This window comes from Chaetodon auriga, chromosome 3, assembly GCF_051107435.1.
Source record: "Chaetodon auriga isolate fChaAug3 chromosome 3, fChaAug3.hap1, whole genome shotgun sequence".
Classification (NCBI taxonomy): domain Eukaryota; kingdom Metazoa; phylum Chordata; class Actinopteri; order Chaetodontiformes; family Chaetodontidae; genus Chaetodon; species Chaetodon auriga.
The window spans coordinates 12,232,367-12,255,544 of record NC_135076.1 but is presented as its reverse complement, the minus strand read 5'-3'; the positions used below and the strand labels follow the sequence as shown (position 1 = coordinate 12,255,544).

Below are 23,178 nucleotides of genomic sequence, written 5' to 3'. Positions count from 1 at the left end.
AGAATTAAACACAATTACTTCAAATATCTCCGTCAAACGTATGAATTCTTATACAGTGCGTTAAACACTTGTGTCATCGTTTCATTGAATGTGCAAAGGTAGATGAGAAAGGAAAGACAAGAGGCAGACACAGAGAGAGAGGCTGAGAGAGATGAGCATGCTTACTCCAGACATGCTGCTGACGTTAAAGTACTCTGACAAGATCAAAGAAGATCAGACAACCCAATGATCAAACCAAGAACCGAAAGGACAAAAGGACAAAAGTGACAACAAAGAGATTAAAAAAGTACACAAAGAATGATGATTCTTCAGGGAGTGAATGAAAGGCGGTCAGCGCAGAATAAATGAGAATGAACAATGTCGGGAAGAGAGGGTAGAGGGAGACAAGACTGCATATGAGATGCCTCAGCCAGGAGTTAGCATTATGTGAGTTAGGGTGATGGGGGGGATTGCAAGGGAGGAAGAGGTGGAGAGGGGAGGAAGGAAGGAAAGAAGGGGCAGGGAAAGGGAGGGGCTAAGCTTGCATAAACGAGCTTCGAAAGAGTGTGTGTGCACGCTACCCTTGTGCAGAGAAAACTTACCTTCAAAGGTTAAATAAAACTTCCCTCTGTCAAACCATACAAGGGATGGCTGGTCATTCTCTGTTTGGGGTGGAGGGGTGGAGGAAGGAGGAAGGTGGGGTGAGGGAGAAGGGTACGAGGAGGAGGGAGGAGGAAGAGGGATGAAAGGGAGGGAGGTGGGTGAGGAGGGGTGAGAGGGGGAGGGAGAGAAGGACAGTAGCGTGAGTCTCAGGTCTATCACACGTCACAGTGAGGTGAAACGTGGAGGTGGAGGCTGGGGGACAAAAAAGAGGGACGGGGGGGCCACGGCAAGCCGAGACAGAGCATGTGACGACATGGGTGTGACGGGGTGTTTTTTTTCATGGGTGCTTGCGTGCATGAGGAAAAGCAGGAGTGAGGTGGAGCGAGGGGCCAGATGTGTGTTGCTGGATGTTGGCAGCGGTACGACGGTTTGATGTGCAACACAGGAAAGAGGAAGTCGAGGCTGTACAGTCTGACGGGGGGACTGTGGTCGCCAATTTCAGGGGCAGCAATGTTTTCTCTTGAATGCAGCCTAATAAAATGGTAATTCTAAACCTGCTGACGCTCCGGTTGCAGCATCCTCTCATGTATGAAAACTCCCTGCAGGGGGCAGCCATGAGACTGCAACCAGCGAGCAGGGACAAAGAGGGACTGTGGTGCACAGAGAGAAGCTGCGGCCCAATTTCAGGTGCTGGATCCTCCAAAGGATACAGGCTATGATGGCGGATCCTTCAGAGGATCTAAAGGCCAGACTGAACTCCTCTAATGAGACCGTACAGCCCCACACAGACAAAAACCAAGAGCACTCAGACAGTCCCGGTTAACTTTACTGACAAGTTTATCAAAAGGGGCTCCCCTCAAACTAGAGCGAGGGCAAAACTGGCTGGGCTGATATATTACCCAATGTTATCCTACTGCAGGCTATTGGTAGGCTTAGGTTTTTTTTTCCACTCAGGAAAAAACAAATGAATAAAGGCTCAAAATGATTGCCCGTGCTATGTGTTTGTACAAAAATGACTATCAGTCAGCATACCATTAATACATGAAGACCAGCCATATGTAAGTGAGGCATCCTGGTGGCTTCGTGCTTTGGACACATACTGCAACATGTGTACAGAGACAAAACCAACAGTGTGTTCAGATGGTCCTGCTCAACTTCAGTTTATTTAGGTTTATTATATCAAGTTGGTCTCAAATGCCTGACAAAGCAAGCACCTGGGTTCAGAATACATGCTGGTAACATTCACTTCATGTGTGATGAACAGGAAAAAAGGTACCAGGTTGATGGTAAACAAATTATATCAATATAGCTTTTTTATTTCTCAGTTGTACCCTCTGATTAACAACATGTCCATACAAACAGTGGCATTTATGCCAGGCTGACATTGATGCCCATTTCTGTAAAAATGTCTGATACACGTGAGAAGGATTTTGTGTTTCCTGACCTCATGATTTAATACAAACAGCCTAAACACTAAGTCCATGACACGATTAATGTGCTTGGGAAATATACTAAACATTAAAGCTGTGATGAGGGGCCAAACTGAGCCAAGAAGCTTGGGTGTTAGTGGATTCCAGGACACTGCAGGCTGCAAAGGATTCACTGCTTCTGTCCTCAAACTTTGGGCTACAGAAGCTGCATTTGGAGCAGTCTTTTAATAGAGACAAGCTTTCCTGGAAGCTCATGGTATTGTATTTTGTTCAGAGGATCCAGCACCTGAACTGGGACACAGTTCCAGCATGACTAGAGCGAGCAATGCCAGGGATTGTGTTTACATACCAGGGATCATGTTTACTTATGACACTGTTTACTAAATAACCTCTATTACATGCAACAAAAAACGCAGCAAAAACATGACTGTGTATATCTCATGCCAGTGTTACGCACAGAGAAGTTGGCAATCATCCTGAGGCACGACAGGGTTGGCTTGTTCTAGACCATACTTTTGTTTTGATGTGGGGTCCCAGCACTGAAGGTGTGCCACTGAGTCAGTGAACTATTCAGAGCAGTGGATGATGGAACGATGAGAGGAGTGCAGTGCTTCATGAAGAGAACAAAAGGGCAGGTGTTCAGATAGAGAGGGCGGGGTTTGGGCCTGCATTTTTCTATGGCTTCTATGGTGAGTGACAGGTGCAAAAGGTGGGCGTCAGGGGTCAAGTGTGGGAGTAGACTGAGGCTTTAAGGCCAGCAGAGATTGGATGAACTTGAGGCTGTGTCGTGCTACTCCAGCGGTAGAGAGGGGATGGCATGAATACCAAACAGCTGCTGCCTGTCTAATTCAGCCTAATTCTCATGCCAGACTTCAAACAACTCTGTGAGCAGCAGCTCTGATCTGACGGTATGAGTGAGAGTGTGTTTGAGTGTGTGTGTGTGTGTGTGTGTGAGAGAGAGAAAAGACAGACAATATGGATCTCGAGGGGCCACAGATAAGGAGCTCTCCAGAAATGCTCATTGAACACACAGCACACAAACACTCAAACACACTCTTGTGGTGCAGACTAAGACTAAAGGTATCTGGGAGTGACTGCACTGCACTCTGCACACACAATATGCGTCGCCAAGAGAAGAGACAGGAGGTTGCCATGGTGACATGGCGAGACAGCCACTGGTGCACAGTCATAAAACAGAGAGAAAAGTCTCAAGAGCAGGCAGATGGGCAGAGGGGAAGACACAAACTTTTTGGTAAAAAAAAACAAAAACAAATCAATGTTATGTAATAGAAGCCGCTTTTTGTGTCACCACAGCTTTCAGTTTTTTCTGGCAGATTTGTTTCTGTGGGTGAATGAGAGAGTGAGAGAGTAAGATGTGCAGATGGAAGAGAGTGAGGGTGTGTGTGTGTGTGTGTGTGTGTGTGTATGAGCAAAACAATGAAGAAAAATGACAATTTCAATGACAAATGCTGCCATGTTTGAAAAGAAAAAATGAAGGTGTGGCATGGCCCTTTATCTGTGAACAAAACCTGACGTAGACTTGTCAAAGAAGTAGGTATTAGGATAATGACGCGGTCTTTTAAGACATTTCATAATTGAGATGTATGACAGACGGCTTAAAAACATGCTTTGTGAAACTGCGCCACAATGTGTGACAGAAGAGCCAAAAAAGCGTCACTGTCCCAATACCTACACTTTCTGACTGACATGAATCCCAGAAAGCTCAAAAACACTCAGTGATGGCCTTTACCCTTCTATGTGAAGTGCACTCTGGGTAAAGAGCATCAAACAGATTGAAAACTGACACAGAAACACTCCTCAAACCCCTTTCCCCACCCGTCCCCTGTCCTCTGTCTGAGAGGGTTGTTACTGTACCTGCAAATGAATCAAAGTGTCTCTCAAAGGTGGGCAGTTTGTCTACATAAGCATCGTCTTCTGACAATCCAACGGACAAATAAAGAGACAAGCAAGCAACAAAACAAACAAAAGGAAAAAAAAAAAACAGAAAGCAAATCAAGCCAAGGAAAAAGATTTAAATAAAAATACCGTCACGCACACAAAAAATGAAATTATAAATAACAAAAAAATTAAGCATCTTAAAACTCAAACAAGAAGAAAGAGTAAAATTATAGAGAACTAGGACTTCAGTAGGGGTAGTTTCTAATTAAAACTCTATGTGACTTTTATATTACTGTCAGGTCCGTCAGCTTTTTGGTCTATCAGCAAAACCAAAATGAATAAATAATGTATGCACTTAGATATCATGAGACTTCAGTGAGATCTCTATACAGTAATAACATTTTTTTCACGTTGCAGTCTGAATCTGGTGAAGCCACTTGGTTATTGTTTATTCCTGCAATCTGTTTTCCAAAAGCAACCTCCAACCAGGGACTATAGTCTGTCTTTACATAACTGCTGCTGCCTCCAGAGTGTGTATTTTTTTTAAATCTGAGTCAGCCAGTGAGATTTGTTATTATCCACTCACAACTCTGCACTGCAAGGTCCTTCAACACTGACTCTAAAGTTAAATCGAGGAGTATGCTATGGCGTTAATTCATTAAAGGCAGGCTTATTGAGAATGTTTGTGCTTCAAAATTAAAATTAACACCCTGCTTCACATTCTCACCTCCCACTCATACAGCACGCACGTGTGAAAGTGTGCATATGAATTTGTCTTTGTGTGCGTGTCAGTCTAAACCAGACACAATATTTATGTGCAGTTTAACAATTGATTGTGATGAAATGACCTTTAGGAGTGATTACTTCTTACTTTAAATGACTAGAAATATTTTACGTATTTGTTTCAATCTATCTCCAGATAGTCACAGCTTACATGCATGGGTTTGAGATTAGATGTCACGGCAGATTTCAGCACTGTATTGCTAATGTTCTTCATTTAGTGGAGCATCATTGCAGGAAACTGTCTCCATTTCCAGAAAATAATAAAGAATACATTTCAAAATGAATAACTAAACACACAACTGCATGACTCATTCCACACAAACTCTGAGCACAATGAAGGACGGGGCCAGTGCATAAAATCAATAAAGAACCTTTAATATTAGACATGACCAGTTAAAGTCAGCTGTCACTGCCGTCACCACAGCTGCACGGCTCAGTGACTGCTGAGGGAGCACACACCTGACACGGACACGGAGAGCTCTTTACCGACAGTGGGGGTGGTGGCGGCACTCAGGGAGTTGGTGGAGGAGATGGAGGAGGTGCTCTCGGCCCGTGCCAACGGGGCAATGGGAGGGGGGCTGGCAGAGTGGACTGGTGGGCTGAACGGACGATTCTGAAAAGATAAAAAGAGAGGAGAAGAATCTTATACCGTCACTTGTTATGTTTTTGGAAAACACATTTAATCATTTAGGGTTGTTTCCAGTCATTGGCTTAAGATCTGATTGTGAGGGACTTTGGTCAAAGTTAATTTCACCATAAGGAAGTTGCAGAGTTGTGTTTGGCTTTGAGGGGCTCGGTTGTAGACCAGGGGAGCAGTGACTGAGCTCCTCAAGTATCACCCGACCAGAACAGCAACAGTGATACAGTCTGATATTGGTAAGCCAAGACTAAAGCTTAGTTAGCATATTACCAAAAACACAACCATCTCAATTATGAGAAACAGCAAGACTTACTGCATCTCCTATAGTGGGTTTTCCTGGAGGAAGTTTGGGCCGTGAAGGAGGGCGAGGTGGAGGGGGTGGTGGGGTGGGGTTAGCTGATGAAGGAGTGGCGGGTCGCACTGGAGAGGAAGAACCTGCAAAGAACATGTTGTTTTACTAGAAACAAGGTATGTGTACAGGTAAGCATTAGTTCTACTTTCACAATCTTAAATCTGAATTTCATAAAAAAGTCTAAGTTTTGCTACGATTGCTTCACTTCAGTCCTTGAAAATTGGGTTTTCACTTCCATCATGGATGCCTCTATATAGGATTAAGAACAGACAACCTTTGGGTATGTGTTTCCACTGACAATGAGGGTTTTCCTAAAGCTGCCACCAGACAAAATGATGTCTAAAAACCATTTGCTTGTTCCAGTCTGTGCTCAGCTTTTAGTCACACACTCTCTGACCTAAATTTGATCAGTGCTCTCCTTTGTACTGAGACTATTTCTTCACACAAATATGTATTCTGTGTTTGGGTCCCTGGCTCGTTAACATTTACCAGAAAAGGTTTCAAAGTTGATCCTTTCTATTCAATCACACTTTTAAATATTATATGATATATTATATAATTAAATATTCATACTTTTAATGCTGACAGGACGGGTTGACAACTCTTACAGAAGATGCTGAATGGGCAATAAAAATAAAAATGTTGTATGAAAATGAGGCAGAATGGTCCAAGTCCAAGTCCGACCGGGCCACTACATGACCTCTTTTCCAGATAAAAAATGCAGAATCATCAGTCAGCATCAGTTTGTGCAAGTTTAACAACAAAGATGGTGCAATCAGCTGAAAGGAAATGTAGAGAAGGTGCAATGCTGGAAATACAATCCCTTGTCAACTCCAGTCAAAACAATGGATGCTAGTGTGATTACTAGTCATCTGACTGGTATGATGGCCATGAAGCTGTCTCTGTGTTTTCATAATTCCATTTGTGTGAATGTGACAATCAATCGTTGTCCTCTGAACACAGTTGTTATTATCTAGATGTGATGCGGCAAGTTCTTTCTACCAAACCAAGTTCTAAAAATACTGTCCTCTATAAACTATATCCTACTTAGAATCATGGAGTACTCACCACTATTTGTGCCACCAGCTCCAGATGTGGGACCCGGTGAGGACACCACAGCCCGGTATGTCGGGGGAGGAGGTGGGGGAGGCGTACTCCGGCTCCCTTGGCTAGCATCATTGGGTGAGTTGACTGTTTCACCTCCGTCCTCTTTGGGTTGGGTGGTTTCTGTGTTCTTGGACTGCTCCTCTTGAGACAGGACAAGTGGTGGAGGGACGGAGCCTGATGCAGGTTCCTCAGCAGGAGGAGTCACAGCTGGAGGGGTTCTTGCTTTGGGAGCAGGGGCTGGTGGGACGCTGGCGAGTGACTCAAGGGGAGGGGGAGAGGAAGCAGGAGGAGATGCAAGCTCCTTTGGTGTTGCAGGGGGTGGAGAAGTGGCGAGCGTGAGAGGATTTTGGTCCTCGGGTGTCGGAGGACCTGAGGTGACAGGAAGTGCAGCAGGCTCGTCTGTGGGAGGTGGCGAGGTTGGCAGAGGGGGCGCAAATTCTTCTTTTGGGGGAGGAGAGGTTGGGAGAGGTGGTGCAGGGTCTTCTGGAGGAGGTGGTGATGTCGGTAAAGGTGGGGCAGGAGACTCAGGTGGAGGCGGGGAGGCTGGTAGTGGAGGTGCTGGTTCCTCTGGCAGCGGTGGCTGGTTAGCAGATTCTTCACTGAAGCAGACCCACTTGTCACCTGTATCCTCACCAGCAGGGGGAGCCTCTTCTGGTCCAAAAATGTTGTCCAGATCAGCTATTGAGGCTTTCCTGGTGGAACCGTTTGCTTCTGTTGATGCTTCAGAAATACAGACAACCAGTGACCAATCAAAGGCCGTGTTTAAATAATAAATAAAACATGACAGACTAAGAATGGCTAAGAACGTCAGAGACAGAAAGTTGTGGAGATCAAATGCAAAAAGTTAATTCATCCCGAGGTGATGGTGGACTATAACAGGAGCCAGAAAAACTGTAGATAGGAACACTTCTTACCATCTGCAGAGATAGGGCTAGTCGAAGGGGGGGAGGTGGGGACATTCTTGGGTGGAAGTGGAGGTGGAGCTGCAATAAAATATCAATGCAACAATGAATAGACCCAACAGGTAATTCCAGGAGATTGCTGCCTCGATTGTCAATGAGGCAATGTTTGCATATAACAAACAGGCTTTTCATATCGCTGGAACATATGGTGGGCTGCATACAATGCTGACAGAAACAGGAGTATGGCTTCATGGTTTAGCCAATAACACACAAATTATTGCAAAAAACCTTTAAGGGTTTGGGTCCATACATGACAGATATTAACCCACCTGCCAAACACAGCCACAAAAACCTGAGGACACGAGATCATCCCACAAATCATAAACCATGCAGCACAGTACATTCAGTCACCACCATGCCAAATGCAATGAGGCAGTGAAGGAGGAGGGGTTGGTACAGTATGGCAGACACATACTGAACTCTGCCACGCAATATACTACAACCAACATTGAATCATCTGGTGGTAAAATGGCTGATGAAATGAAACAGTTCACGGTTGGCTGTTTACAGTGAGAGGCACAGTGTCACTGCCACACTGTTTGATCGGGGCAGTTTACAGGTCTGTTTGTTAGTCGGATGATGAAGGGGTTCATGAGGTGAGCTGATGGAGCCGTGCAGCTATTCCAGGGAGGGAAGACGTGCGGCACAGTACGCAGGGAATTATGAAACTTACTTCCTGTGGGGAAGGATCTTGTCAAAGAGGATTCGGGCTCAGACAGAGGAGTTGCCCACGCATCGGACTCAGAGAGAACCACTAAGTTCAGGAGGGGACAGAACAGGCCGAGTCAGGGGCGTTACAACCAAAGCACCTACGGTTTCTGATTGTTTGGGGCTTACAAAAGCGACAGGTGTAAGAGGGGGAACAACACACATCATTATGTCAATACGATGTTTCATGAGGAAAAACTGATTTCCAGCCTCGGTGGCACACTGCAGTCAGGATGTATTGTAACACTAGAACAAATGACATCAAAGGTACAGTGCAACAGCTGCTGCTCAACAAATCTGTCACATGTCCACTTGTGACCAGTGAGATATAGATTGAGAGGTTAAAAACATGGAAGAGATGTTGTTATAGTGTTAACACCAAGGTAGTTATCAATCTAACTATAACATTTCTGTTTGTATAAGCCAAAATTTTGCATGCATTTTATTCACTGGATTTACCAAAAACATCATGAGCTCTTTAATCTGCTTCTCAAATGAATTTTCAAATAAATTACATTATTTACACTCTGTTGGGAGAAGGTACACCTAAACAAAACAGTCCTGCAATAAATCCTACCTTCCTGAAGGTGATAATGGTGTTTAGAGAGGTGTTCAATCAAATCTATTATTTTGTCCTCCCCTTTATATCAATGAGGGTAGACTAAATAACAGAAACAGCTCTCTGTATGATGCAGTGCAGTTCAACAGCACCACAAACTACATTCTCCAAAATCACAATAAATTTGACACAACACCTCATTGCAGGATTATTGTATTATATTGAATTATTTTTAGCTCCATGTACTTAATAAACATGCTGCTTATGCAGGAACATGTAAAGATAAAACCATGATGAGTAAGAAGGATAAAAAGTTGCCCGTGTCACAGAGAGATATTTTATTTGTCTCAATGAATGAATGGAATTTGTGTCGAGTTGATGTTAGTTATGCCTGACATGGCGGTTGCGTAACAGCTAAGAGCTCTCCCACAGCCTGGACCACTAAATCCTCCTGGATTGGATGAGAGTGGGTGACAGCTGAATCTGAATATTAACTAGCTGCTCTGTGCACATGACCTCTTAGTGCCAATTTCAACTTTGACCTTAGCAAAGACTGATGAACTGAACTCACTACTGCACAAAGAGCCTGAGGAAGAATAATGATGTCAGACAAATAGGTGAGCGGGAGGGGGAGGAGGAGAGAGAGAAAGAGGGTATCTACTATGACAGCCAAACAGGGCTTAGCTGGCAGCCTTAAAGAGACAATGAGTGTAATGACAATACTGTACGTGTGTTCAGAAAGCATTGCTGTGTTGCATTGTGTTGCTCACATTATGACAAAACAACAACAGTGGTAACAACCGTCAGCACAAGTGTATTCTAATAGCCAGTACGGACACAAAGAGACGAAAAGAGAGAGAAAGACAGAGTGGCGAAGATACGCGGAGGAGCGTTACCTTCAGTTTTCGGTTCTCCAAAGGCTGTTTCCAAAGGAGGCCCGAATAAGGCCGTGGTGTCCTCCGAGACTGGTGTTTGTTGACTGTTGCAACAGACAAAGGACAATATGAAAGAAGCTATGTGACGCAACCGTTACAGAAAGTCACTTTAGGAAACAGCTTCACCGTACATATGAATAGAACAAGTTATCAAACAAGCCTACTGTCTGTGCTTGTTTGGCAAACTGCATTACATAAGGTACCATTTACTGATGTTATTGATAATTATGTGTTATCATTGATTTAGTGACGTGCGTTACTATTACCCGCTTTGTTTCATCCAGCAAGGCTCTGTTTTCACGATGGCAGCAATGTTTTTATTTTTTTAATGTGTGCATCATTGGAAGATTAGTAACTGCTATGGCAGCAGCTAATGGGAATCCAATAGTCATTAATTCAATAGTTATTAAGATATGTAAATCAGAAGGATTATGCTGAGCTGAAAATAGCTCAGGAGGTCATAATGTTAAGTTACAGAGAGTGAGAGCAAAAAGCACTAATGCAGGAGACTGATGTGAAAATAAATATTAATATAACAAATAAACAGTGCACTTGTGTATCCTTCTTGTTTGTGTTATGGTGTGGGATAGAGATAGTGGAAGTTTGTCCTTACAGGACGCCAGGGACAAGAAAGAATGGGTGACATGCACAGTTACAATTCATTCAAGCAGCATTTGCCATTCTAAGCTGTGGAGAGAGGAATATCCACACCTGACTAAGGTGCATCTGTACCAAAGCTAATCACACTATATAGACAACACCCAACAGAACAAACACTAAAAACCAGCATTTAAAGACACCACAAAAAGAGGAATAACTTGAAATACAATCAGAAACACAAGCATTCATACTAGAAGAACACGGAGCATTACAGTGTTGCTGGGTAGATAAACACAGTGACGGCTCTGCAGAGTTGCTCAAGCCTCAAGTGGTCCTCCAGCAAAATAGACACAGTTTTGAATCACACTTCTTTTTTTTTTTTTTAGTTTTAGTGGAAATGCAAAGGTTGTTCAAAATCTTGTAGTGTTTATGAGCCATTATGTTAGAAACACAACATAACAGGGTCCTCTCAAAAACATGGCCTTCGGTTATATCAAGTGTTTTACTCAAAGAAGATCCTTTCTTTCCATGAAGTCAAGGCTTTTTAAAGATTTATGCTGTTATAAACAGCTCAGTTAATACTAAAGTAACTCCACATCCCAGTTAGGGTCCTTGCTCAGTGACACAAAACAGACAGCTGGAGCAGATGGCACAAAGCCTTGAGTCATTATGCAGAAGAGGTTTCAGTCAGACAACAAAAGCGGTGCCACTGGATTGAAAAAAATGAAAAGTGATTCACAGAAAAATCTAATTTTTAACTAGCATGCCCATTGGTCACCTGGTTGATGTGACTTAAATCCCCAGTTCATCTGACTATGAGAGAAAAAAGTCCTAATGATGCTTTCTGGTGACATTTGAAAGCTCTAAATTGTGTAACACTTCACGCTTTTGACTTTAAAACGAAACCTGTCATGCAGTTGAATGATAATGCAAAATTCAAATCGAGCTCCAGCTCACATTTTAGCACCAATAAATGAGTCCATTTCGAGACATTACTATGATCATGTTATCTGCTGAGAGCATTACCGTGGCAATCACCTCCATAAGCTTCTATACCGCATTTTACAACGTGTGTCAAAAGAACGCATTACACAGTAAAACTACTGCACTGCTTTAAAACAATGTGTTTATCTTCTAATGCCACCAAACAGTAAAAGGGAGCCAGTGTCTCAGTCTCATAAAACCAGATACAGCTTCACAGAACAGGGCATGGACAAGCGAAAAGCTAGAAGAAAGAAATGTAAACATACACAGTGAGGTACATACCTGGGGGGTTGTGGTGCTGGGGCTGGTGTGGGGGCCACAGTGGGTAGAGTAGGGACGACACGTCTCGGTCTGGCAATCTCCTCACCTGGAGCCATAATTAAATCTGTTCACCACATCTGTAAGTCACCATCATTAAAAGCAAGCCTGGCCTAAGGTGCAACGAGACTGATACTTACTAGAGGTGTTCCTTTTCAAACCCTGAAACATGAAAAAATGACAGTAAAATGTAAAAACCCAACGACAAATCACTTAAAAATGTCAACAGCAAAGAGTCATTATGAAGTACAATATTGAATCAATTCCAGTATTTCTCTATTACGCTTCTAAAATCAGCATCCTACAGAGCCCCCTCTATGTACAACAGCTGCAAAACAAAAGAAATTATTGTATGACAGTCCAAAATAATCCAGTCATTGAACACTGATATGACACAGAGTTCAAAGAAATCCTCAGCAGCTACTGAATATCAGACGAAACAGCAAAAATATCTGACATTAGGGATACAGTTTCAATTAAGAGGGAAGGTTTCCCCAGTAAATAACTCCAAAATTCAATGTCAATAACATTGTTAGTATCGGGTTAGAAAATGGCAGCTTGGTGAACTGCTGCTGCCTGCAGTGGAAACACTGGAAAGATTTCACAACATGCCTTTGAAGTCTAAAGAAGCCAAGAAGCCCCTGGTACCAGAGAAGGTGTGAGGCTGGTGAAGTTGCAGCGTAAGAAAGTTAAATGAGTTTTGTTGTTGGAAAGGCAACAAAACCCTTCGGCTTTCATTTAAACACCCGTGTGTATGCGAGCGCACGCGTGAATCCACCATGAGGGGGGCACAAGAGGCCAAGAAAGGCAGAGGACACATAAGGAGAGAGAGGGAGGGGAGGGGGAGAGACAGAAGCACATGAGAAGAGAAGACATGACGATGGGGAGTGGCTGAAGTAAGACATCAAAGGGCCCAGCTGTCAAAAGTGCAAATTCTCCCCCTCTACAGAGACCAGGCATGACGCCATTCAAGATGAAAAACAAGCACACTACTGATCTTGAGAATCTGGAAAAACACATTAATATTATACAGAGGCAATTAAAATTATTCAACCCCCATTGCATATTAGGCTTATTGGCAAAATGTACAATATCTCAGCTGTTTGCAATAAGCAAATGACACAAGAACTGTTAAAGCAGTTCAATGAAACTCATATTACAAGGGTTTTCATCCAAATTCAACACAAAATGCTACTTTTAATGACCCCTTCATGACAAGCATCTTCAATACTAGTAGAGCAGCCTTTTGCTGTTATGACCTGCTGCAAACGTGAATCACAGCCAGACACCAGCTTCTGACAGCCTTCCTGAGGAATCTTAGCCCATTCTTCATGGGCAATCCAGTTCACATAAACCTCCAGCCTCCAGTTCAGTAATATTCTTGGGTGTGCTTTTTGCAGCCTCCTTCTTCAAATCCCACCAGAGATTTTCTATGGGGTTCAAGTCAGGCGACTGTGACGGCCACTCTAGAAGCTTCATTTCTTCCTCTGAAACCAAGCCTCGGTGGACTTTGAGATATGCTTGGGATCATTGTCCTGTTGGAAGGTCCAATGACGCCCGAGCTTCAGCTTTCTCACAGATGGCATGACGTTCTTTCCTAAGATTTCCCGATACTTGGCTGAATCCATAGGTCCAAAGTAGCATTTTGTGTTGAATTTGGATAAAAACCATGGTAATATTAGTTTTATTAAACTATTTCAACTGTTCTTGTCTACTTTGTTTATTGCAAACAGCTGAAAAATTGTACATTTTGCCAATAAGACTAATATGCAATGGGGGTTAATAATTTTGATTGCAACTGTATATATACATACATGTTTAAATATAAACGTCAAAACAAATGACTTAACGTTTTGGTGCCACTGCCTGAGCGCTGAACCCATCTATGAATTTCGTGTCTTACTCAACCGACTCAAAGGACAAGGTGAGGAGCAAAAGGACACAAGAAGCATGTGACATATTTTCAGCCTGAGCCCAGGGAGACGGACGAAAAGGACACTTACCGGGCTACGTCTCTGTGACCAGCAAAAAGGAAGAGAGAAGAGATACCTGGTCAGAGAGTGACAAATCAGTAATGCAGACATCACACGCATCAGAAGAAGAATGTTGGCCTGGCTGGGTCAGATTTAGGGATGAGGATGACAGCATGTCCATAAAGAGGGCCTCATGTGCGCATGAGTCTTAGATTTTGTGAAAAGCAGATTTTTGAGCTGAAATGTGATTTTTGAGATTTTTTTTTTCAACTGTCTCCATCCACATCCATGTATTTGATCATTTTTGCCATCTAATCCTTTTGAGTTTCCTTTCATTCCACCTCGTAGTCTCCGATCTGCCTCCTTGGTCTCTTACATTAATTTCTGCTGAAATCTCTCCATCTGCCTGCGTCACATCCACCTCACATCAACCCACTCTCCCCTCCATCCCTCACTCTTGTGCTTGTTCCAGTTGTGCAGTGAGCCACGAGTGATTAAAGTGATGCAACAAGGGGGCGGGACATGCTGGTGCAAGGGAACCATTTCATTGGGTAAAGTGGGGCAGGACACAGTGCAACACTGTTTGCCACGACCAATCATTGTCTCCCCGTTGTAAGTAAACAGGGAGAACAACAGGAAGCGCTCAGCGTCACACGCTGTGACCTTTTAGCCTGTGTCAGGGATTAACAATGACCTTTAACACACAGCGTTGTACAGACATGTCGATGTTTAAAACGGACCTCTCACAACAATTGTTTGATAAACTTGACGAACAGCTTCTTTTGTTCCATTTATGAAATCCAATATAGGATCTTTGCTTTTGGTGCTAGAGTAATGTCACATTTCATATGTGAACAGAGAGTCAGCTGGGCTGTAAAGGCACTGACCTGGCCTCAGGGGACTCTCTGTGTAGACTGAACAGTAGCCGGCTCCACTCATGGCGCACATTATGAAACAGACTTTCATCAAGAAACACTTCATCATAAAAATAAGATGTTTGTCCTCCAAATTAAGCCTTTCTGGTTGAAATACTTGTAGACAATAAGACAAGGGAGAAATCATATGTAATGTAAGACCTCTTTTTTGGTTTCTAACATTTTAACTCCATCCCTGAGCTTTTCCTCGCCTCCTCTGCTGCTTTTAGTCTCGCTATCTGGACTGAGAACTGGAGGCTCAAGATTCCAGAACCAATTAAAATCAGATTTAAGACGCCTTAGTCAGCGGAAACAACTGAAAGGACAGCGCTCTTGTACTCCAAGTATCTACGCAAACAAATCAACGTGCCATAAAAATGCTGAAAAGTCACACACATGCACACACCGTAATCCGCCTATGTATAACACTACAATGAAACACGCTCACACCAGAAGATAAAGAATATAACGTTGGCCATTTGCCCCACAATAATAAAGCCTATAGTTATTACACACTGGCTTGACATCTTGCTTCATCTTGCAACACAGAGCAGATTTTATGGGAAAACACATTTATAAGCGAGCTGTAAGTATTAAGAGGGATTAAAGTGTTACTGTAGCAGTCAAGAAAAAGATATAAACACAAGAGCATGCAAAGCAAAGGCTTACCGGACTCCGCTACAGAGGTTGGCACCATTAGAGGGAGCAAAGGAACAAGAGATCAAAGAGAAATAAAAAGAACAGAGGGGTGGAATAGTTAGAAGACGAGAGGGGAGGGCAGACTAACATTGGCAATGCAAAGCAAAGCATCTGTCCATAATGTAGGCAGTCATCTACATCAGCTGCAATTATCAATACAGGCACATAAAGCTGGTGTAGTACTACGGCTTTTCACTGCATTCAGTCAATCCTTCATCCCTCCACCTACACATTACCCACTACTCCTCCTAACATGATGTGAGCGCTGAGCACCAGCTAAGGTTTATGTGAAAGAAGCTGTTAACCTGCCTCATCATGCCCCTCTTACAAGCTTGTGTACATATGAATAATTCATGCTGAGTATGCCAAATATTACCACAGAAATTAAGCTCATATGGTCTGCTAAATACAGCACTCAGTATCTTGGAATGTACCATACTTGGTATGTGTTTCAGGATTTTCACAGCTGGGCTAAGACCCTGTCAAGATTTTGCAAATGTGATGTCATATTTACATGCAGAAAACCAGCGTGAAGAGCAAGAACATTAGAATACTGAGTCTCAGTTATTAGTCGAGGGAATCTCAATGATATTCAAACTGCTGTGGGCTGTTGTCAAGTGTGAGTCTTGTTTTTGAAAATAAGAGCAGGCCATAAATGTTTTAGTCTGAGGACAAAGTTTTACTGGGTTAGTTCGAGGAAAAGGAAGAACTACAAAGAAATGGAAAGGAACAGTGTTTGCTCTTCGAGGCCTGTTAACGTTTGGCCCCTCTTCCTCTTTTCATCAGACCATTTTATTGTCAGCCCATAGCCAAGGTTACCCAGAGTTGCCAGGGACTGGGAGTGACTGTGTGACTCATGTAATTTATGTGTGCGGGGAAAAGCTCAGCGTAAGCAAACATGATGCTAATTTGAACTGGTAGAGGTGAAGGTGGCAGTTTCATAATCACAACTACAGGCCAGTAATTCCAATGTCATAATCTTGCTTAATATTCAGGTGACTGGACTGCATTAATGAAGATCTTAGGGAAAACCTGGTCTTAAAAAAAAAAGAAAATATATATTTTAACTACTACTAGTACTAATAAAAAATCCAAAATTCTAATCTTGATTTTCTGTTCATCAACTGTCACTTCAGCATCATATTATGAAAAAAAAAAAAAAAAATCCTCAAAATGGCCAAAACAACCAATGTCTTCCTTCTGCTACGCATGTGCACACAACCGTCAGCCATGGAAAGACGCTCACACCTGATCAGGTTAACAGAGCCGGCGGGTGAACACACAGCCGCTGGATTAAATTATTGAGTCCCGAAGCTCAAATGACCACAAGCAATCTCACTGTACAGCAGACTGACACACAGGCTCATTGTGCCCACTTTCCTACCTGAATTATTCATGGCGGACACCCAAGCTAACTGTGTCCACTGAAGAACATGGTTAAAAACTAAAAAGCCAGGGTCTCACTGCTGACTGCAGCCTGTCTAAAGGGGATGTGTGCTTGAATTTGCACTCATCAACTGAGCTGCATCACTTTCACACCCTGCTATCTGGCAGTGGTGCATCATCAGATGGTTTCGGTTGTGGTGGGACATCTGCCTTGTGTAAAATGACGCTGGACTTCACAGGAGAACGCTGAGGTCACTGACCAAGTATCACAAGCATCAGAAATTAACTATGTGGAATTCAAACTAGGGACATGGACCGCGATTTGAGACTCGGGTTCAAACCAGAGACATTACGCACTGTTGCATGTTGGCTCATTAAAAAAAAAACTAATTGTCATGAAGAGACCCAAGATAAGTGAAGCAGTGACCATTTAGAGATCCCACTGATAGGTGAAACAAACGGTAGGATGAAGTCAACATAGCTCAGTAGAGTACCGCCAACATGCAGGGCACATGGAATGCACATAAAAATATCGAACTGTACATGTTAAAAGGCAGTTAAAGAGGATGAAGATTAGAAGCAGGACTGATTCGCTCATGCACATTATAACCATGTAAACACAAACACACAGACATCTGATGATGAAAGCCGGCGGTGAGAGGGCAGGGCTACTCACCAGAGGAGACGGGGACAGGGCTATGTTGCCTATGGAGGCTTTGAGCTCATCGACCGAGGGCACTGATGTTACGCGATCGGCCGGCAGCGGCTTGATCTTGATTTTGAATTTTTTTTTGTGGTCCTCCTCCTCTTCTGACTCATCAGAGGAAAAGAAGTGGGACTTTTTGGTTGTGGGCAGTATTGCAGCGTCAAGGAAAGCACAGCTCCCTTCCTCAAACAGGCCAGGATTCACTTGACATTTGACTTACATGCTATCATAAAGGCAACCGTGTGACTGTGTCAGGGCTGCCAAACTCAGGAGCTACAGGAAACTGTGATGAATCAGCATAACAGTCACAGAGGAGAAAACAGAGAGAAACTCAGATCTTTCACTTAAGTAAAAGTCGTAATACCAGTGTAAAAATACTCTGTTACAAGTAAAAGTGCATTGAATAATACATTTATCTATTTGCTGATTAGATTTTGTATTATTAACCTGAATCTGAATTTGATCATATAAATCTGTTTGCACTGATTTGGCAGTGTCAGTGTGAATGTGAATGAGGTTTACTACACACACTGATCAGTATGCACCAATTTAACAAATCCTGCACTAACAATGGAAGCGTATTTTTTTGTGAGCAACTGTAACTTGGCAGGGATAAAATAAGACAAATTAATTCTGTCAAATGCTAAATCAAGCAGTGCTGAGGATATCTCCCTCTTCTGACTCATCAGGTCTGATGCTGTAGCCCTCATCATCCACCTCAGGGGAGTTCTGAAACACATAAGAGCAACTCAGTGTTACTCCTTTTAAATGTCTGTGAGAAAGTATCAGGGAAACGCCGCTGTGATATGAGTTCTGTGTGAAAACAAATGGTAACGGAGGATCAGCAGTCAGTTCAAAGGGTACTGTAGGTTCCCACTGACATATTCTGATGATATGTTACAGTGAGATTTCCAGTTCCCTGGTTAATAAAACGTGACCAAACACATATTGACAAAGTCATAATCTGGCTGTAAAATGTGAACAATACAGTGTTACAAATGATAACAGCTAAACCCATCAACTTGATCTACTATTGTCGGCTGCTTTTAACAGGCTTTGTCCACAAACTTGTCAATAGCACATTGATTTTACAATAACACGGATCAATACTGTAAGCTCATTCACTGCAAACAACAACAACACACAACAAATGTTTCTGTTCTTGTTTCTGTTGTTTCTGAAGTTGAGCTGGTGCAAACCAAACGCTGTTCAATATCAGTATAGAAAAATGATCTTCAAAGCACTGCTTACATATCTGTCCCAGTCGATATCCCCGTAGAAGCCATTTGGGGCCCCGTTGGTCTTCTTCTGAGACTGAGAACAGGGAGACACTTTGATTAAAATCCCAGCAAACAGGGACGGTTCAGTATATTCTGCACTATGACTGGATGGGTTTCTATTTTAGCTACTCTTCAGTGGAACTTTGGTGCAGCTAATTCTGCTCCATAAACCTTGATCCTGTGTGCTCTGGACGTCACGTCATGTGAGTCCCACAGTTTCCTGTTTTCCTCTCATATGTCCTAATTTGTTTCTGATGTTGTCCTCTTTCACATTTGCAACTCCTAAAGTGTTCAAAATAAATACAGTTTTTGGAATTTTAAGTGTGTTTACTGGAAGCTAACGGTCTCATAATGATGATAATTCTTGTTATTATCCAAAATGCTGCAACTCCTCAAGCTACCCCGAAGGACTCAGGTGCCTCTGAGCCTCCTCAGAATGAAAAGATAGCTGAAACAGCAACACTGGCGGCTGATTGATGAGTGGAACAATGTACTGTGATGTCTATAACCAGTCTAAGCTCTACACTAGCTATTCTAAAGGTTAGGTCTACTAAGGAGGACTACAGCCTAGAGTTCAATACCGATTCAACCTCTTGGGGTTCCTGGCAAGTAAAAAGAACATAGAAAAATAAATAATGTAACTCACAACCTCCAGCACTACATGTGTAGAGTGAATATTAATACATAAATGAGTTAATTGGCTGATATGTATTAAATATTTTCTGTTACTTACACCCCCCTCTCTGTCTGGGGACCCGCTGTGAGAATTTAAAGAGAAGAGAAGAAAAGACAGCGTCAAAGTCACTTCACATGTGCACTCCTCGCTCGGAAATCAAGAGGCATTTAGCTGAGCCGAAATGCAAAAGGGGTATTCAAGGAAAACTTTTTCACACTGCCATGCCCGCATCGTACTCATTCACTCGCAAATCACCCTCTCAAAGACATCACAGCACAGAGGCATTTTACAGTAAGTCTCAGCGTCTCATGCAGAATGACAAATTGGCTAAACACCCCTCGACAACCATCACGCTTAAAACAGACTCTGCAAGCTGATCAAGTACTTCATAAATGAGCTAATTGGTATACTGAGTTTTATTTTCATCTGCTGAATTTGCATACACGTTCTTACATCATTGCAGCTCAATGTCATAAGCACTGGATATCTTAAGTGTGCCCATCATAGCATGTCATATAGGATGTGTAGCGCCAGGTTCATTTACACAATACAATACACAATATGCCACTGTGGCTCGAAACTGACGGACAGAGCCTTCAGCTGTGCATGGTTAATGAATGCAGCAGTTTGACATTTCTTTGACCTGTACTTAATAATAATCCGGTAATTGTTCTTATTTATTCTAATCCTTTTATTCTGCTGTAATGTACTGTATATGCACGCACTGCTGCCATAAATCAATTTTCTTCTTAAAAAACACTCAATTCAGAGGTTTCAGCCAGCTCTCTGCTTCACTGCACTAACTAACAACTAATGCGCTTTCTGTTCATAGAGTACACCAGGAAGGAGGATCAGGGCTTACGTGGAGTCATTGTCCTTCTCTTTCTTCCGTATCCCAAAGGCCTTCCTGGTACGTTTTTTCAATCCTGAGGAGAAAAAAAAACAGGACAAGTGTGAAATATTGTGTGAAGAGACACCAAAGACACGACTAAAAGGTGGTGCCCGTCAGTTAAAGGGTAGGTGGCATCAGCTGTCCTGCATCTATCATCCTGGAGATTAAAGGCGGTGTTTTTATGTATTATTGAGTGACCTGCTGCATCACCGTGAAGGCGAATGCTGTCTTTTAGAGCTAAAAATGTGTTCATGGTCATCGCAGATGGACAGAGAGCCTTGCGGTACTAGAAGAATAGAAAATTGATTAGCACTGTGAAAATCAATGCACCAAGAATTTAACAGGAACGGTTAAAGAGCTGTGAGGACAGACAAACCTACTGCAGGTCACACAGCTGATAATATAGAAAACTGAAATCCATAATGGTACTAAACAGACGTGAGCTCCCGAATGTACTGATCAGCCATTCGATTACCAGTTCCAGTCCCAAGACTAACTTGGAAAAGCTCTGAGGAATTCAACAAGGCTGACTGTCCTTTCCCTCCACATCTACTGTGCACATGGCTGAATGGTGGACAGTACGCACATCCATCCCCGGTTCGACGAAAGCAGCATACAAAGAAAAAGCAGAAGTCTGCAGGTTTTCACACAGAAATGCAGATATGCTGTGTGTTTGAGCATGTCACATTTCAAATAAAACCAGGATGTTCTCTGAATTAACAGAAGTTTACAAGACACAGTTTACACAAAAGAAGGAAGTTTAATCACCACACATCTCTAGTTTATTCCAGCTGTAATACGTGTCAGTATGTTCCATTTCACCTATTCTACTACGCAGTTATGCCAAACCAATAAATGTCAAAAGCTCCTGGCTTGTCCTTACCCCAGATGAAAGCCCAGTTGTCCCCCTCCATGTCTTTTTTGATATGACTCTCATTCTTCCAAGTCTTTGTCAGGTCGTGAACTCATCACATCATGTCATGACCAACCGATCTCTTCCTCCTACCACATGCAGATACACGCTGAGCTTAAGAGCAGGAACCTGATGCTACGTCTCACCAAACCACACATGTGAAAACACACACAAACACACACACACACACACACACACACACACACACACACACACACACACACACACACACACAAGGTATCATGATGCTATTCTTGATCTGCCTCTAGTACTCAAATTCAACACCAGTGACTCTGCTCATTAATTAAAGACAAATGTCATCATTTCATACAGAATCTTTAGCATCAGCATCAGCCAAGATGGGAAATCGACCCAGAAACGGCTGCTGGCCCTGAGACGTCTCACCCAGAAATACCCTCTTATAGATCCTGCTAACATATTTCACCTTGCATCCTGTGAACAGCCACATTCAAAGCTCAAATAAATGTCCCACTGCAGAGGAAAAGCACTCGCATATGCACAGAATGAACGCACATTCACACATACAAAGGCTCGTCCTGGTATACACAAAGGTAGACACACATGTCCCTGCAGACATTCTAAGAGCAAATGCAGAGACATGCACATCCCCTCAGAAACTGAGCTTTATGAATATTTATGGGCACTAGGAGATCAGGTGTTAGGGAGCAGCTTCTCTTTGTATAAAAGCTACCAAAGTCATTACTCAGAAAAGGAGGAAAAAGAGGATATATTGGAAGTGGGAACTGGAAACAGCTGTGGGCTGGAATGACCAAAAGCAATGTATTTTTTAAAGCATCTTTTAAGAGCAATGCTTTTGTAGGGAGTGCTGAAACCATCGTACATTTGTGGGGGTGCTTACGAGTATGTATGTGTTGTTAGGTCAGGAAATGTCAACACTTCCTCACACATACAAACACCTTCTCTCTATACCTTAACTTAAATCAAGGTTTCATTTCCGTGACATCAGACTTAAAATTGCTTCTTTCATTTCTGTGGCTTGACAGTCTTCCTCTCTCTGATCTTGGTGAGGCATCTGTCGGAGGCCTCAGCATGTGGACGCAGTGTGCTCTCTCAGCCTGTAGCATGATGATAGATGGAGGGAGCTTCTTTAATTGTTCCTTCAACTGATCTACAAAGCCAAAAAAGTTTTGACCCTTCAGCTACTATAGCTAATGTAGTTTCTTTTTGAATCTATGGAGTCAATTCTCTCAACTGCTGCTTCAGTTCATATGTTTATTAATCTATTTTTTTGCCTGATGCCATTCAGAAGCAAGTCTTTTCCCACGTGCGGCCCGGTTTAGTGCTATCTGTTGCTTCAAAGTCAAAACAAAGCCTGAATTTCTTCATCCTCTTAAAGGCAAAACACATTTTTAAGATTCTGAATTTTGTCTCGTTTTAAACTGCACTTTCATTAAATCTAATTAAATTTGTCGGAAGCACATTTCTTTACGCTGACATTTTGTTTCCGGCTAACGTTGATGTCTTTAATAAATACCTTTCTTTATTTTTGCCCCTACATTGGCTCCTCTTCTTTTTCTCTGCTCAGGGTCTGTTTCCATTTCCCGTAGATTCAGCATTGCCCCCAAGCAACAGCTGACAGGTTTACAGCTGTGTTAATGAAAGAGTATTTTGTGTGTGTGTGTGTGTGTGTGTGTGTGTGTGTGTGTTAGCATGTGTGCACATGACAGCTGGACCCTGGCCACAGAGAGCCTGTATTCTGCATTATTATTTCACTGTATTTTTGTTTTTATTTTTGTTTCCCTTGACTTGTTTATTCTTTTCTTCTTTTTTTGGCTTTCATCTTTCACATCCACTGGTAGACATAGGTAGAGAGCAGCATAGACCCTACTACCTGCCTT

At 42.7% G+C, this 23,178-nt stretch overlaps 1 protein-coding gene across 4 annotated transcripts in view; it reads right to left on the bottom strand.

Annotated features, from left to right (window-relative positions):
• The window catches only part of sgip1a (SH3GL interacting endocytic adaptor 1a), a 71,287-nt gene that overhangs the window by 7,835 nt on the left and 40,274 nt on the right, over positions 1-23,178 (bottom strand). For 2 of the 4 annotated variants that reach the window (XM_076724462.1, XM_076724476.1), the window contains 16 exons: positions 20,356-20,419; positions 19,551-19,575; positions 19,399-19,419; positions 18,789-18,851; positions 18,206-18,266; positions 17,508-17,686; positions 13,863-13,874; positions 12,000-12,021; positions 11,824-11,908; positions 9,919-10,001; positions 8,429-8,509; positions 7,708-7,776; positions 6,755-7,513; positions 5,648-5,769; positions 5,154-5,307; positions 582-641 (listed from right to left, as the gene is read on the bottom strand). In XM_076724462.1, the coding sequence (XP_076580577.1) occupies positions 582-641; positions 5,154-5,307; positions 5,648-5,769; positions 6,755-7,513; positions 7,708-7,776; positions 8,429-8,509; positions 9,919-10,001; positions 11,824-11,908; positions 12,000-12,021; positions 13,863-13,874; positions 17,508-17,686; positions 18,206-18,266; positions 18,789-18,851; positions 19,399-19,419; positions 19,551-19,575; positions 20,356-20,419 (1,860 nt within the window). The remainder of the gene's footprint in view (positions 1-581; positions 642-5,153; positions 5,308-5,647; positions 5,770-6,754; positions 7,514-7,707; positions 7,777-8,428; positions 8,510-9,918; positions 10,002-11,823; positions 11,909-11,999; positions 12,022-13,862; positions 13,875-17,507; positions 17,687-18,205; positions 18,267-18,788; positions 18,852-19,398; positions 19,420-19,550; positions 19,576-20,355; positions 20,420-23,178) is intronic. The other 2 variants (XM_076724468.1, XM_076724484.1) reach the window with 1 other exon arrangement.